General features: G+C 44.5%; 1 protein-coding gene across 2 annotated transcripts in view; it reads left to right on the forward strand.

Moving 5' to 3' along the window:
* The window catches only part of LOC144674608 (poly(U)-binding-splicing factor PUF60-like), a 67934-nt gene that overhangs the window by 13489 nt on the left and 38195 nt on the right, over positions 1-16250 (forward strand). For both annotated transcript variants that reach the window (XM_078535883.1, XM_078535884.1), the window contains exons 3-4: positions 4281-4367; positions 12565-12654. In XM_078535883.1, the coding sequence (XP_078392009.1) occupies positions 4281-4367; positions 12565-12654 (177 nt within the window). The remainder of the gene's footprint in view (positions 1-4280; positions 4368-12564; positions 12655-16250) is intronic.

A 16250-nucleotide genomic window follows, 5' to 3' on the forward strand; every position in this document is an offset into this window, starting at 1 on the left:
GTTTATATAAATGACAAATAATGGGGGACCCAGCACAGATCCCTGTGGTACGCCACTGGACACTGGCTTCCAGTCACTAAAGCATCCTTCTGTCATCACCCTCCGCCTTCTCATCGTAACCTGAATATCTCTGGTCATCCATGGTTCTCTGGGCTTGTTACTCCTTCCTATCACCCTAGAGGGAACATGTTGAGCCTGTACCCTCCCCATTTCCTTTCTGAACACCCCCCACTGTTCCTCTGTAGATTTCATCTCAAGTAACTGTTCCCAATCTACCTTGGCCAGATCCTGCCTTATTTTACTAAAATCCACTCTCCCCCAATCCAAAACATTTTTTTGCAACTTGTCGATTTCTTTGTCCATAACAAACTTAGACTGTACCATGTTGTGGTCGCTATCACTAAAATGCTCGCCCGCCACCACCTCAGCCACCTGTCCGGCTTCATTCCCCAGAATTAGGTCCCGCAATGTACCGTCCCTTGTTGGACCCTCTACATATTGACCTAAAAAGTTCTCCTGTACACATTTCAAGAAATCCACTCCATCCAAGCCCTTAACACTATGTCGATCACAATTAATGTTGGGAAAGTTGAAATCACCTAATATAATTACCCTATTGTTTTTACACAGCTCCACAAATTGTACACATATTTGCTCCTCAATTTCCCGCTGACTATCTGGGGGTCTATAATAAACACCTAATAATGTAGTTGCCCCTTTTTTATTCCTAAGCTCTACCCACAAAGCTTCATTCGATGCCCCCTCCAAGATATCATCTCTCCTTAGTGCAGTAACGGACTCCTTAACTAATAATGCAATGCCTCCTCCTCTTTTACCCCCTCCCCTGTCTCGCCTAAAGATTCTATATCCCGGAACGTTGAGCTGCCGATCCTGCCCTTCCCTCAACCACGTTTCAGTGATGGCTACTATATCACAATTGCACATGTCAATCCTCACCCTTAACTCATCCGTTTTACCTGTAATACTCCTGGCATTAAAGTAGAGGCCATCCAGCCTTGCCTTACTCCCTTGAAGCTTATTGCAGCCGTACTCCCTCTGAGTGATGTGTGTATGTGTGCATAGATCATTGAAGGTGGCAGAACAGGTGGAGAGAGCAGTTAATAAAACATATAGTGTCCTGAGAATTATTAATAGGGGCATAGATTGCAAAAAGCAAAGAGGTTATACTGAATTCATGTAAGACACTCGTTAGACCTCAGCTGGAGTATTGTGTACAGTTCTGGGCAGCATATTATAGGAAGGATGTAAACACATTGGAGAGAGTGCAGAAGAGGTTTACAGGAATGGTTCCAGGGATGAGAAAATTCAGCTATGAGGATAGATTGGAGAGGTTGGGACTGTTCTCCTTGGAGAGAAGGCGGCTGAGAGGAGATTTGATAGAGATGTTCAAAATCATGAGGGGGCTGGACAGAGTAGATAGAGAGAAGCTGTTCCCACTCGTAAAAGGATCAAGAACGAGAGAATACAGATTTAAAGTGATTTGCAAAAGAAGCAAGTGTGATGTGAGAAAAAAATTGTTCATACAGCGAGTGGTTTGGGTCTGGAATTCACTGCCTGGAAGTGTGGTGGAGGCAGGTTCAATCGAGGCATTCAAGAGGGCATTGTTCCTGTTCAAATAATCATCTAATGTGCAGGGGTACGGGGAAAAGGCAGGGCAATGGCACTAGGTTATAATGCTCATTTGGAGAGTCGGTGCCGATATGATGGGCCGAGTGGCCGCCTCCTGTGCCATTAAGATCCTGTGACTCTAAGCTAGTTTTGCCCATCTGATTTTTCCAGTCTGTATGCAGATTAAAATTCCCATGAATATCACTGTACCTTGCTGACAAGCTCCCATTATTGCTTCATTTATACCCTGTCATACTGTGTGGGTATTATTAGGGGGCCTGTACTCCACTCCCACAAATTAGTTCTTGTCTCTATCAATGTTCATCTCTACCCAAACCGCTTCTACATCCTGGTTTCCTGAACTTCAATCATCCCTCTCTGTTGTGCTAATACCATAATTAACTAACAGAGCTACCCCTCCACCTTTTCCTAACTTTCTGACCTTCCTTAAATGTCATGTACCCTTCAATGATCAGTCCCATCAGGCCCCAATCTGTCATTCTGCAGCCATGTGGCTATCAGATCATATTTATTTATTTTTAATGGCACTGTCAGTTCACCTGTTTTGTTTCAAATGTTCCATGCATTCAGATACAGAGCCTTTAGTTTTGTCCTTTTTAATATTTTTCTAGCCTCTAGTCTGATCTGATTTGTACTTAGATTTGTACTCTGTATCCCTTCCTGTCACGGTCTGTTTATCAATTTCCATATTAATACATTTTTCTCTTGCCTTGTCTCTACTCTGATTTACCGTATCTTCTCAAATTTGGCTCCTTGCCCCCACTATTTAGTTTAAAATGCTCTCTACTTCCCTAGTTATGCGGCTCGCTAGAACGCTGGTCCCAGCACTGTTCAGGTGTAGACTGTCCCAATGATATAGCCCCCATTTTGTCCAATATAGGTGCCAGCGTCCCATGCATTGGAACCCACTTCTCCCACACCAGTCTTTGAGCCATGCATTCATTTCTCTAATCTTATTTGCCCTATGCCAATTTGCATGTGGATCAGGTAATAATCCAGAGATTATTACCTTTGAGGTTCTACTTAATTTGATGCCTGGCTCCTCATACTATGCAGAACCTCTTTCCTTGTCCTCCTTCTGTCGTTGGTACCAACATGGACCACAACGACTATCTTCCTCCTCCCACTCCAAGTTCCTCTCCAGCTCTGAGCAGACATATCTAACCCTGGGACCGAGCAGGCAACACAGCCATCTGGACTCTCGTTCTTTGCTGCAGAGAACAGTGTTAATTCTGCTCGCTATACTGTCCCTTACTACCACTTCATTCCTTTTTGCTCCCTCCACTTGAATGGCTTCCTGCACCACGGTGTCATAGTCAGTCAGCTCATCCACCCTGCAGTCCCCACTCTCATCCAAACAAGCTGAAAGAACCTCAAACCTGTTGGACAAATGCAAAGACTGACCTTCATGCGCTCTTGTCCTCTGGGTCCCCTTACCTGCTCATTCTTAGTCACACCCTCCTGTCCCTGACAGCTGGCCAAATCAGACCTTACCCTAAGTGGTGTGACCGCCACCTGGTACAAGTGTCCAGGTAACTGTCCCCTCCACCCCTCCCTGATGCATTGCAGTGTCTGCAGCTCAGCCATGACAATGACCATGAGCTGAAGCTCCTCGAGCTGCAATCACTGCAGATGTGTTTGCCCTGGATCACATTGATACCAGGAGCTCCCAAGTCCTGCTACCCTTAATATGTTTTAATTAACTATTTAATTACTTTATCCAATTAATTATTTTCCTTTTTTCTATTTTCTATTAACCTTACTACCAGTTTCTGTAATATTCTAAACCTTAGGAATAGAGTAGTCCTTAATCACTCACCAGATACTCGCCACTTTTTCCTCTGTGGTAGAGCAAGAACCAGTTCCTATTGGGTGAAAAAGTTAGAAAAAGCAAAGCAGCACCTCCTTCCCCTCAGTCACTCAACTCCCAGACTCTTTTCAAAGTCGCACTCAGTGCATTGCTGGCTGTGGGGAATGGAGGGGCAGTGGTGGGGTGAGATGTTAAACCAAAGTTCTCTCAAGTGGATGTAAAGATCCCATGGCAATAATTAGGAAAGTTAGTGCGTTCCTCCTGGTGTCTGAGTCAATATCTATCCCTCGGTTGATACTGGTGAATCAATTATGTGGTCCATTATCATTGCTGTTTGTGTTTGCTGTGTTAAATTGGCTGCCATATTTCCTATATTACAACAGTGACTGCACTTTTATAGTGAGGCTGTGAAGCTGCTACAGAAAGGCATGGCTTTGTTAGCCAAATAAAAGGAAGAAATTTAGTTTTGCATGGAGTGAGTGATTTCAGTGCAAGGAAAGTTGGATAAATTGTGATTTTTAAAAGAAACAAGTATAAATTGTGTAAATATAAAGCAACCAGAAATCTGAATCAATCTCAGAATATGCTTCAAATACAGAACACACCAATCAACATCTGAAAAGAGAAGCCATTCATATTTTGAGATTTTTCTGCAAATGAGCTGTGATTTTACCTTACAGAATGTGTTTAATAAATTATATAAAAGCAGATGTGTGGATGTGATTTATTAGCTATTCATTATTTATTGGATGAAACATCTTGCATTAAAACTGATTGGTGACCCCACAGTGAACTGAAATCTGTCTCTGCTTTACTTCAGGGTGGTGACATAATGAAGCTGGAGAATGGGCAGTCGAAGCTTGGCCTGCCACCTCTTAACCCTGAGCAACAGGAGGCACTGCAAAAGGTGAGGCAAAATCTGATAGTGGGCATATTGATAGGTGAAATTCAAAATGGATCACATAGGATGTAATTTATGCAGAGTTCAGGGAGATGGGTGGGGTTTGGTGAGCGATGGGGTAGTGTGCCACGGGGGTTCAGCAGGTTGGGGCTGTTGTGATTTTGCATACAGGGTAGAATCCCTCCGCTGTTCCTGTTTATCCCAGATATTAGCATATATCGGGCTAATTGCACTGATCATTTGTTATTGGCATCAGTTACAAAAGTATTACTTGATTTGTATTCAGCTGGCAGCTACTTCATGTAGTTCAAGCTGTTTGTACCACTTTAAAGTGCTGTGAGGTGTCAGCTGTGGCTCAGTTCATAGCACCCTCGCCTTTGAATCAGAGGGTTGTGGGTTCATGTCCCACTCCCGGAAACCAAGAACTGTGATTGTACTCGAAAGAGTTGCAGTCTGCGACTGTTGATAACTCGAAAGAATTTTTTAAAGTGCCATTCCCTGTCACTATATTCTTCCAGATTGTCCTGCCACTATCAGCCCCTGCATAGCCTCTTTATTTGGCCCTCACAAATATTTACCTGCTGTATTGGTGAAACTGAGCAGGACTGCTGTGTTCTTCAGCCTTGAATTTCAAAACACCTAGCATAATGCTTCCTGTGTCCTCACTCAGAGCGGTAGAAATGCAGAGTGACCTCTCACCGGGAATAATTGAAGAGCTACTTGAGAATCTCACCAGAAAACATGTCTGTCCTGCAATGACGAGTAAATGATCTCATACAGTTAATCATAACCTTACAGTATGGGCATCTTTTTGGAAAACTTCAATGTAGATAAGTGTACGGTGTACAGGAATTTGTGGCTACAGGTAGACAGGTTATAAAAAGTAGCAATGCAGATTAATAAGGCTTTTATATATAAAAATGTATAAAGCACTGGGGTTTGTTTCTAGTGCAAGAATTGATGGCCTGTGTACGATTTTGGTCTCCTTACCTAAGAAAGGATGTACTTGGCATAGAGGGAGTACAGTGAAGGTTCACCAGACTGATTCCTGGGACGGTGGAATTGTCCTATGAGGAGAGGTTGAAGAGACTGGATCTGTATTCTCTAGGGTTTCGAAGAATGAGAGGTGATCTCATTGAAGCATACAAAATTCTTAAGGGCTCAACAGGATAGATGCAGGAAGGATGTTTCCCCTGGCAGGGGGGCCTAGAACCAGGGGACACAGTCACCGAATAAGGGGCAGGTCATTTAAGACTGAGATGAAGAGGAATTTCTTCACTCGGAGGGTGGTTATTTCTTTGGAATTCTCTACCCAAGATGGCTGTAGAGGCTCAGTCATTAAGTATGTTAAGAAAGAGAGCGATAGATTTCTAGATAATAAAGACATCAAGGGATATGGGGATAGCGTGGGAAAATGGTGTTGAAGTGGAAGATCTGCCACGATTTAGCTGAATGGCAGGGCAGGCTCAGGGCTGAACGGCTTACAACTCCTATGTTTGTAACAGAGAAGTTATGTTCAATTTTCAACTTTGGTTAGACCACATTTAGAGTCCTGTGCACAGTTCTTGCAATATTATAGGAAGGATGTGATTGCACTGGAGGGGGTGCAGAGGAGATTCACCAGGATGTCGTCTGCGATGACACATTTAAGTTATGAAGAGAGGTTGGATAGACTTGGGTTGTTTTTGTTGGAGCAGAGAAGACTGAGGTGTGACCTGATCGAGGTGTACAAGATTATGAGGGGCATGGACACGGTGGATAGGGTGACCCTTAGTTGAAGGGTCAGTCACGAGGGGACACAAGTTCAAGGTAAGGGGCAGGAGGTTTAGGGGGGATGTGAGGGAAAACTTTTTTACCCAGAGGGCGGTGACAGTCTGGAACGCACTGCCTGGGAGGGTGGTGGAGACAGGTTGCCTCACATCCTTTAAGAAGTACCTGCATGAGCACTTGGCACGTCATAACATTCAAGGCTATGGGCCAAGTGCTGGTAAATGGGATTAGGTAGGTAGGTAGGTCAGGTGCTTCTCATGTGTCAGTGTAGACTCGATGGGCCGAAGGGCCTCTTCTGCACTGTGTGATTCTATGAATATGGAGAAGTTAGAGTTCCTGGAGCAAAAGAGTTTCAGGGGAGATTTGCTAGAGATGCACAAGATTATGACAAGTTAGATTAGGTAGACACGGAAAAGCTGTTCCCAGTAGCTGATGGTACAAGGACCACAGGGGCACAGACTTATGGTTTTGGACAAGAGATGCGGGGAAGAACCCTTTTACACAGCAAGTGGCAAGGACCTGGAACTCGCTGCCCACAAGGGTGGTGGAAACCGAGACAATCAATGATTTCAAAAGGAAATTGATGGGCACTTGAGAGAAGTAAACTTGCAGGGATAAGGCGATGGAAAGAAACAGGACTGACTGGATTGCTCTACAGAAAGCCAGCATTGACTTGATGAGCTGAAGGGCCAATTTGTGTTGTAATAACTTTGTGACTCTTACAAAAGGGATGTAGAGGCACTGGAGAAGTGCAAAAATGGTTTACCATGATCTTATTGAAAGGCAGAGCAGGCTGGAGGGGGCAAGGGGAGGGAATGGCGTAATGCTAGTGGAGGCGATGGTGTAGTAGTATTGTCACTGGACCAGTAATCCAGAAACCTAGGGTAATGAGAGTAATGCGCTGGGGACCCGGGTTTGAATCCCGCCACGGCAGATGGTAGAATTTGAATTCAATAAAAATCTGGAATCAAAAGCCTAAACCATTGTCGATCGTTGGAAAAACCCATCTGGTTTACTCATGCCCCACAGCAATGTGGTTGACTCTTAAATGCCCTAGCAAGCCACTCAGTTGTATCACACAGCACTAAAGTCACAAAAAAGGAATGAAACCGGGCACACAAATTGGCATCAACCTAGGCACCAGAAATAACAACAGCAAATTCATCCTCTCTAACATCTGGGGGCTAGTGCCAAAATTGGGAGAGCTGTCTCACAAACTAGTCAAGCAGAATCCTAACATAGTCATCTTCACAGAATCATATTTTATAGATAATGTTCCAGACACCACCATCGCCATCCCTGGGTATGTCCTGTCCCACCAGCAGGACAGGCCCAGCAGAGGTGGCAGCACAGTGGTATACAGTTGGGAGGGAGCTGCCATGGGAGTCCTCAACATCGACTCCAGACCCCATGAAGTCTCATGGCATCAGGTCAAACATGGGCAAGGAAACCTCCTGCTGATTACCATGTACCACCCTCCCTCAGCTGATGAATCAGTGCTCCTCCACGTTGAACATCACTTGGAGGAAGCACTGAGGGTGGCAAGGGCGCAGAATGTACTCTGGGTGGGGGACTTCAATGTCCATCACCAAGAGTGGCTCAGTGGCACCACTACTGACTGAGCTGGCCGAGCCCTAAAGGACATAGCTGCTAGGCTGGATCTGCGGCAGGTGGTGAGGTAACCAACAAGAGGGAAAAACATACTTGACCTCATCCTCACCTGGCACTACCACTGTGCTAAATGGGATAGATTTGGAACACATCTAGCAACTTGACTGGGCAACCACGAGGTGCTGTGGGCCATCAGGCCTCATGGCCTGGCATATCACCCACTCTACCATTACCATCAAGCCAGGGGATCAATCCTGGTTCAATGAAGAGTGCAGGAGGGCATGCCAGGAGCAGCACCAGGCATACCTAAAAATGAGGTGTCCACCTGGGGAAGCGAAAACACAGGACTACTTGCCTGCCAAGCAGCATGAGCAGCAAGTGATAGACAGAGCTAAGCGATCCCACAACCAACGGATCAGATCTAAGCTCTGCAGTCCTGCCACATCCAGTTGTGAATGGTGGTGGACAATTAACTCATTGGAGGAGGAGGTTCCACAAATATCCCCATCCTCAACGCAGTCCAGCAAAAGATAATCCTGAAGGGGGAAGGTGATAAGGCAGAGGTCATGGTAAATGTTGGTACCAATGACAGGTAGAAAGAGGGATGAGGTCTTGCATCAAGAATTCAGGGAGTTAGGCAGTAGGCTGAAAAGCAAGACCTCTCGGGTTGTAATCTCTGGATTACTCCCAGTGCCACGTGCTAGCGAGCACAGAAATAATAGAATAGCACAGATGAATACATGGCTTAAGAGTTGGTGCAGGACGGAGGGTTTTAGATTCCTGGATCACTGGGACCGTTTCTGGGGAAGAGGGGACCTGTACAAGTGGGACGATTTACACCTGAAATGAGCAGGACTAACTTCCTTGCGGGCGGGTTTGCTAGTGCTGTTGGGAGAAGTTTAAACTAATTTGGCAAGGGGAGGAGACACAGAATGTTAGCAGAATAGGGACACATCATAATACAGTAAAACAATCAAGTCAGAGGGAGTACAGCTGCATTAAGTTTCATGGAAGTAAGGCAAGGCTGGATGGCCTCTACTTTAATGCCACGAGTATTACAGGTAAAACGGATGAGTTAAAGGTGAGGATTGACATGTGGAATTGTGATATAGTAGCCATCACTGAGATGTGGTTGAGGGAGGGGCAGGATTGGCAGCTCAACATTCCGAGATATAGAATCTTCAGGCGAGACAGGGGAGGGGGTAAAAGAGGAGGAGGCATTGCATTATTAGTTAAGGAGACAGTTACTGCAGTAAGGAGAGATGATATCTTAGTGGGCATCGAATGAAGCTTTGTGGGTAGAGTTTAGGAATAAAAAGGGGGCAGCCACATTGTTAGGTGTCTATTATAGAACCCCAAATAGTCAGCAGGAAATTGAGGAGCAAATATGTGCACAATTTGTGGAGGTGTGTAAAACCAATAACAATAGGGTAATTATATTAGATGATTTCAACTTTCCCAACATTAATTGGGATAGACATAGTGTCTTGGATGGAGTGGATTTCTTGAAATGTGTACAGGAGAATATGCAGAGGGTCTAACAAGGGACGGTGCATTGCTGGACCTAATTCTGGGGAATGAAGCCGGATAGGTGGCTAAGGTGGTGGTGGGGGAGCATTTTAGTGATAGCGACCACAACATGGTACAATTTAAGCTTGTTATGGACAAAGAAATAGACAAGTTGCAAAAAAATGTTTTGGATTCGGGGAGAGCGGATTTTAGTAAAATAAGGCAGGATCTGGCCAAGGTTGACTGGGAACAGCTACTTGTGAGGAAATCTACAGAGGAGCAGTGGGGGGCATTCAAAAAGGAAATAGGGAGGGTACAGGCTCAATATATTCCCTCTAGGGTGATAGGAAGGAGTAACAAGCTCAGAGAACCATGGATGACCAGAGATATTCAAGATACGATGAGAAGGAAAAGAGAGCCTTTTAGCAGGTACAAGGGGAGCAAATCAGTGTAGGCAATAGTGGAGTACAGAAAGTGCAGGGTGGAGCTTAAGAAAGCAATTCGGAGAGCAAAGAGGGGATATGAGAAAGCTCTGGCTGGTAAAAGTAGGGAAAAATCCCAAGATATTCTAAGTATATCAATGGGAAGAGGATAACCAGGGAAAGAGTAGGGCCCATTAGGGACTAAAGGGGCAATCTATGGGTGGAGCCAGAGGACATCGCTAGAGTGTTGAATGAATACTTCACATCCGTCTTCACCCAGAGAATGAGGATGAAGGTATGGAACTCGGGGAGAGAGACTGCGAGGTTCTTCAGCAAATTGATATAGGGAGTGACAGGGTATTGGAGGTGCTGGCAGGCTTAAAAGTGGACAAATCTCCAGGTCCAGATTATTTGTGTCCCAGATTGCTGAGGGAGGCAAGGGAGGAGATCGCAGGGACTCTGACCCAAATTTTTAATTCCTCTCTGGCCTTGGGGGAGCCTACTGCAGTCTTTATCTATTTGAATAATATTCAGCTCCTCTATTCTTCCTGCCAAAGTGCATAACCTCCCATTTTTCCACATTATATTCCATCTGCCACTTTTTTGCCCACTCACTTCTCATTTTTTTATCCCTCTGTAGACCCCTTGTGGAATCCTCACCACTTGCCTTCCCACCTATTTATACCATCAGCAGATTTGGTGACAATACACTCACTTCCCTCATCTAAGTCGTTAATATATATTGTAAGTAATTGTGAGCCCAGCACTGAACCCTGTGGCACTCCACAGGTTGTCAAGCCGAAAATGCCCCCCTTATCCCAGCTCTCTCTCTTCTATTAGTCAGCCAATCCTCTATCCATGCTCATATACTACCCCCAAGATGGGGGTAAGATGGTTGTGGTTGTAGGACGTCAGTCATCTCAGGTCCAGGACATCACAGTGTCCTCGGCCCAACCATTTTCAGCTGTTTCATCATGACCTTCCTTCCATCATAAGGTCAGAAGTGGGGATGTTCACTGATGATTGCACAATGTTCAGCACCATTTGTGACTGCTCAGATACTGAAGCAGTCCATGTCCAAATGCAGCAAGACCTGGACATTATCCAGGCTTGGGCTGACAAGTGGCAAGTAACATTCACGCCATACAATTGCCAGGCAATGACCATCTCCAGCAAGAGAGAATCTAACCATCATCCCTTGAAGTTCAATGGCATTACCATTACTGAATCCCCCACTATCAACTTGCTGGGGGTTACCATTGACCAGAAATTGAATGGATATAAATATGGTGGCTACAAGAGCAGTTCAGAGGCTAAGAATCGTGTGACGAGTAACTCACCTCCTGATTCCCCAAAGCCTGTCCACCAACTACAAGGCACAAGTCAGGAGTGTGATGGAATACTCCCCACTTGCCTGGATGAGTGCAGCTCTCTCAACACTCAAGAAGCTTGACACTATCCATTACAAAGCAACCTGCTTGATTGGCACCCCATCCACAAACATTCACTCCCTCCACCACCGACGCAAGTAGCAGCAGTGTGTACCATCTATAAGATGCACTGCAGGAATTCACCACAGCTCCTTCGACAGCACCTTGCAAACCCACGACCACTACCATCTAGAAGGACAAGGGCAGCAGATAGATGGGAACCCCACCACCTGGAAGTTCCCCTCCAAGTCACTCACCATCCTGACTTGGAAATATATCGCCATTCCTTCACTGTCACTGGGTCAAAATCCTGGAACTCCCTCCCTAACAGCACTGTGGGTTTACCTACATCACATGGACTGCAGCGGTTCAAGAAGGCAGCTCACCACCACCTTCTCAAGGGCAACTAGGGATGAGCAATAAATGTTGGCCCAGCCAGTGAAGCCCATGACCCGTGAATTAATTAAAAAAAACTCCTCCTAGTTTGTATGTTCGTTGAATGCTGGCAAAACTGAAATGTTAATAACAGGAATGATTGAATGGCCTGGGGTTCTTTCCCTTGGGAAAGAAGGTTGAGGGATGATTTGGATTGAGAGGCTTTCAAAACCATGATATGGTAGGAATAGGGAAGATGTTTCCAGTTGTTGGGGAGGGAGAGATCAAAACTAAGGACCGTTATTATAAGATAGCAGAGTGGTGAGAATATGGAGCTTCCTACCTCATGGAGTACTTGAGGTAAATGGCAGAGATGCATTTAAGAGGGAGAAAGGAATAGGATACACTTGGAGGGTGCGATGAAACGGATGGGAGGACACTCATGTAGAGAATAAACACTCATGGACCACTTGGGCCCAAATGAACTGTTTTGTGCTGTAAATACTTTACAACAAATGGCAACAAAACATCAGTTAAAAATTGCTGCAATCAATCTTGATATCTATTGGTATGAGATTTCTATCGCACAATGATGACAACACAAGCCCACCCCAGTCGTCAGCCCCTGAGAACAACAGGAAGCCATTCGGTTATATAAAGACTTGTAGCTTAACTCCATTTATCTGCTTTGGTTCCATCACTTATACTCTTACCCAACAAAAATTGCACTCGCACAAATGTCCCCACTATAAGCTGTTTCTAGCCTTGGTTGTTATTTGTGTGGTGGTTTTGGGACCAATGCACTGATGGGTGAAACCACTTTAGGGCCTGTGTTGGGAGACAATTTTCTTTTTAAAACTTATGTACAGTGTACAGCACAGAAACCTCCCATTCAGCCCAGCTAATCCATGTTGATGTTTATCTGCCGCATCAGAACTTGATCTAATTCCATGTACCTTTCCTTTCTCGAATCCCTTTATTCTCATTTCTTTTGTCCTCCTGTCTAACAGAGAGGAAGCGTGTTATCTCACACCTATGGAATAGTCCTGGCAAAATGTCACCTTTTCACTTGCTTTTCTTTTTCAGGCTAAGAAGTATGCAATGGAACAAAGCATTAAGAGTGTGTTAGTCAAGCAAACGATCGCTCACCAGCAGCAGCAACTCACCAACCTGCAGGTGAGTCCTGCTTGGGGCCCCGCAGTCTTGCTTTTCCTGCTCTCTCTGGTACTGTGCTGCATACCTGCCTATGCAGTTGTTCCACCTTTATGGTAAAGGTGTGGCGGCATCATTCTGAGGTGGGAACCTCTGTGCTCATCTGAAATGCAGGCAGTTTCCAATTTGTTGTAAAGAGACTGCTTTGTCTGAGGCTCAACAGCACTTTGTGCTGAAAATCAGGGCCCGGGCTCATGCACTGTTCATGTACAGCCCCAATTACTGCCATTAAGATGCAGCTGGACCTAATGTGATCACATGGGCTCTGATCTGATAATGGGGGCAGAGATTTAGCATTACACTTGGTGCAGTGCCCAGTTTGTGTATGTTTGACTCTGATTAGCTTATGGAGTAAGTAAGTAACTTCAGTTTCTTTGATTTATCACATGGCACTTTATTTAATTAGCAACAGCTTGTGAGATGGAGGGGGATGGCAGTGGAGCTATTTGTGTAGCGCTGTCAATTCCCTTCCACAATCAGTTGCTGAATTAGTGTTGAATGCAGCACTGCTATACAGGCAGCTGTATGGGGCACACCCTGCAGACAGTGACTGGGACCTGTGTGTAACACTGTCCAAATTTGTCAATGATGCAGATATAGGAAGCATTGTAAGCAATGTAGATGGAAGCATAAAATTACAAAGTTTTTGACAGGCTAAGTGAACAGCAGAACTAGCTGATAAATTTCAAAGTTAGCAAATGAGGTCATCCACTTTGGACCTAAAATGGATAGATCAGGGTACTTTCTAAATGGTGAAAAGCTAGAAACAGTGGAGGTCCAAAGAGCCTTGGTTAGAATCACAGAATGGTACAGCACAGAAGGAGGTGGTTCAGCACATCCTGTCCTAGCTGGCCCTCTGAGAGTGACTCAGCTAGTCCCTCTGCCCCTGCCTTTTCCACAGAGCCTTACAAATCTTTTCTCTACAGATAATTATACAATTCCCTTTCAAAAACTATAATTGCCTCCACCTCATTCAGGCAGGGCATTCCAAATCCTTGCCACAGTCATCTTAAATCTGTGGCCTCTGGTTTATGACCCTTCTGCAAATGGGGACAGCTTCTCCCTATCTATTCTGTCCAGAGCCCCCATGATTTTTTGTACTCATTCCATTAGCCTTCTTGATTATGTGCTGTAGCTGCATACTAACCTTTTGTGACTCATGCACGAGAACACCTAGATCCCTCTGCACCTTGGAATTCTGCGGTTGTTCTCCATTTAGGTAATACTCTGCTTTTTTTTTATTCTTCCTGCCAAAGTGAACAACTTCACATTTTCCCACATTATACTCCATCTGCCAGATTTTTGCCCACCCACTCAATCTACCTCTATCCATCTCTAACCTCCTTATGTCTTCAAGACATATTTTCCTACCTACCTTTGTGTCATCTGTAAATTTAGCTACCGTGACTTCGCTCTCATCATCTAAGTCATTGATGTAAATCGTAAAAAGCTGAGGGCCCAGCCCGTACCCCTGTGAGACTTCACTCATCACATCCTGCCAATCAGGCAAAGACCCATTTATGCATACTCTGTTTTCTGCCAGCCAGCCAATCTTCTACCCAGGCTAATGTGTTGTGCCCCACACCATGAGCTTTTATTTCCACAAAAACCTTTTAATGTGGCACCTTATCAAATGCCTTTTGGAAATGGAAGTGTCGCACATCTACAGGCTCCCCTCTAACCACACAACGGGTTATTCCTTCAAAGAACTCAAATAAATTGGTTAAATATGATTTCCCCTTCACAAAACCATGCTGACTCTTCCCGATTACTTTGTGTTTCCCAGCTATAACTGCCTTAATGATCAACTGTATCACCTTCCCCACAACAGGCGTCAAGCTAATTGGCCTATAGTTTCCTGTTTTCTGCCTCCCTCCCTTCTTGAATAGAGGGATTAAATTTGCTACTTTCCAGTCTGATGGAACCTTTCCATTGTCCAGCTCATTTTGGAAAATTAACACCAACGCATCTACGACCTCATTAGCCATCTCTTTTAAGACCCTAGGATGAAGTCCATCTGGACCCAGAGACTTGTCAGCCCACAGCTCCATCAGTTTGCTCAGTACCGCTTCCCTAGTGATTGTAATTTCACCAAGTTCCCCTCTCCCCATCACCTCCTAATTCACATCTATTACTGGAATGTTTTTTGTATCCTCTATAGTGAAGACAGAAGTAAAATATTTGTCGTTTCATCTGTCATTTCCTCATTATCTACTATTAACTCCCCATTCTCACTCTAAAGGACCAACACTCACTTTACTTCTTTCCATTTTAAATATCTGTAGAAACTCTTGCTATCTGTTTTTATATTTCTATCTATCTTCCTCTCATACTCTAATTTCTTACTCCTGATTAACCTTTCTCAACCTGCTCTGCCACCTTCAATGATTTGTGGACATATACCCCCAGGTCCTTCTGCTTGTGTGTTCTACCCCCCCCCCCCCCCCCCCCCCGCCTTTAGAATTGTACCCTTTTTTCATATTACCTCTCCTTGCATCCTGCCAAAATATATCAATTCACATTTCCCTGCATTAAATTTCATCTGACACTTGTCTGCCTATTCTACCAGCCTGTCTATGTTCTCTTGAAGTCTATCACTAACCCCCTCACAGTTCACAGTACTTTCAAGTTCTGTCATCTGCACACTTTGAATGCAATGATCAGTTCTGATCACCGCACCTTATATTGGTCTTGGAGGGAGTGCAGTGTGGATTTACTATAATGATAACCTGGACTCCAAGGGTTAAATTACGAGGAGAGTTTGCACACATTAGGGAAGTATTCCTTGGAGTTTAGAAGGTTAAGAGGCACTAGGATTGAAGTTTAAGCTATTAAGATAGGGTAGATATAGAGAGGCTATTTCTGTTGCTTGGGGAATCTGGGTCTAAAGGGCATATTTTAAAACTTAGAACCAGACCTTTCAGGAGTGAAGTTGGGAAACTTCACCTGGCAGTAGAAGTTTGGAACGCTCTTCTATAAATGTTAATTCATGTCAGATCATTTGTTAATTTTAAATCTGAGAGTGATAGATTTTTGTTATCCAGAAGGGATATGGGAAAAATATGGGTGTATGGAGTTAGGTCACAGATCAACCTGATCTTATTAAATGGTGGAACCGGCTCGAGGGGCTGAATGGCCTCCTGTTCCTATGTTCCTCTGTAGACAACAGCTGGATCCCTGTGGGCCACGCGGTCTGTTCCTCTGCAGTCAGTGACTGGGTAGGTACTGTCTATTTTCAGTCTCCATCTCTGAAATAAGTTTGGTTTCTATTTGGTGAGAATTCAGTAAGGCTCCTTTCTATATTGAAGAAGAGCTTGAGTTAGTGGAACCTGTGATTCCTGATTGCTGAAATGAGGAATTTCCAGGTGTTGCTGTTTCCTAATGGAGCATTGCAATGAGCAAACTTGAAGTGCCCACAAAAATTTTTAATTGGAGGTTGTTGTGTCTGCTTGTTTTTTTGCTGTAATTGTATCCCTGGCCCAAGAATAGAAATTATACTTTTGGTTTGTGTTTTGGTTGCTTTTGAAATCTGTACATTTTCCTGCAGTTTTTCCACTTGA

This window comes from Cetorhinus maximus, chromosome 3 (assembly GCF_964194155.1).
Source record: "Cetorhinus maximus chromosome 3, sCetMax3.hap1.1, whole genome shotgun sequence".
NCBI classification, from domain to species: Eukaryota; Metazoa; Chordata; class Chondrichthyes; order Lamniformes; family Cetorhinidae; genus Cetorhinus; species Cetorhinus maximus.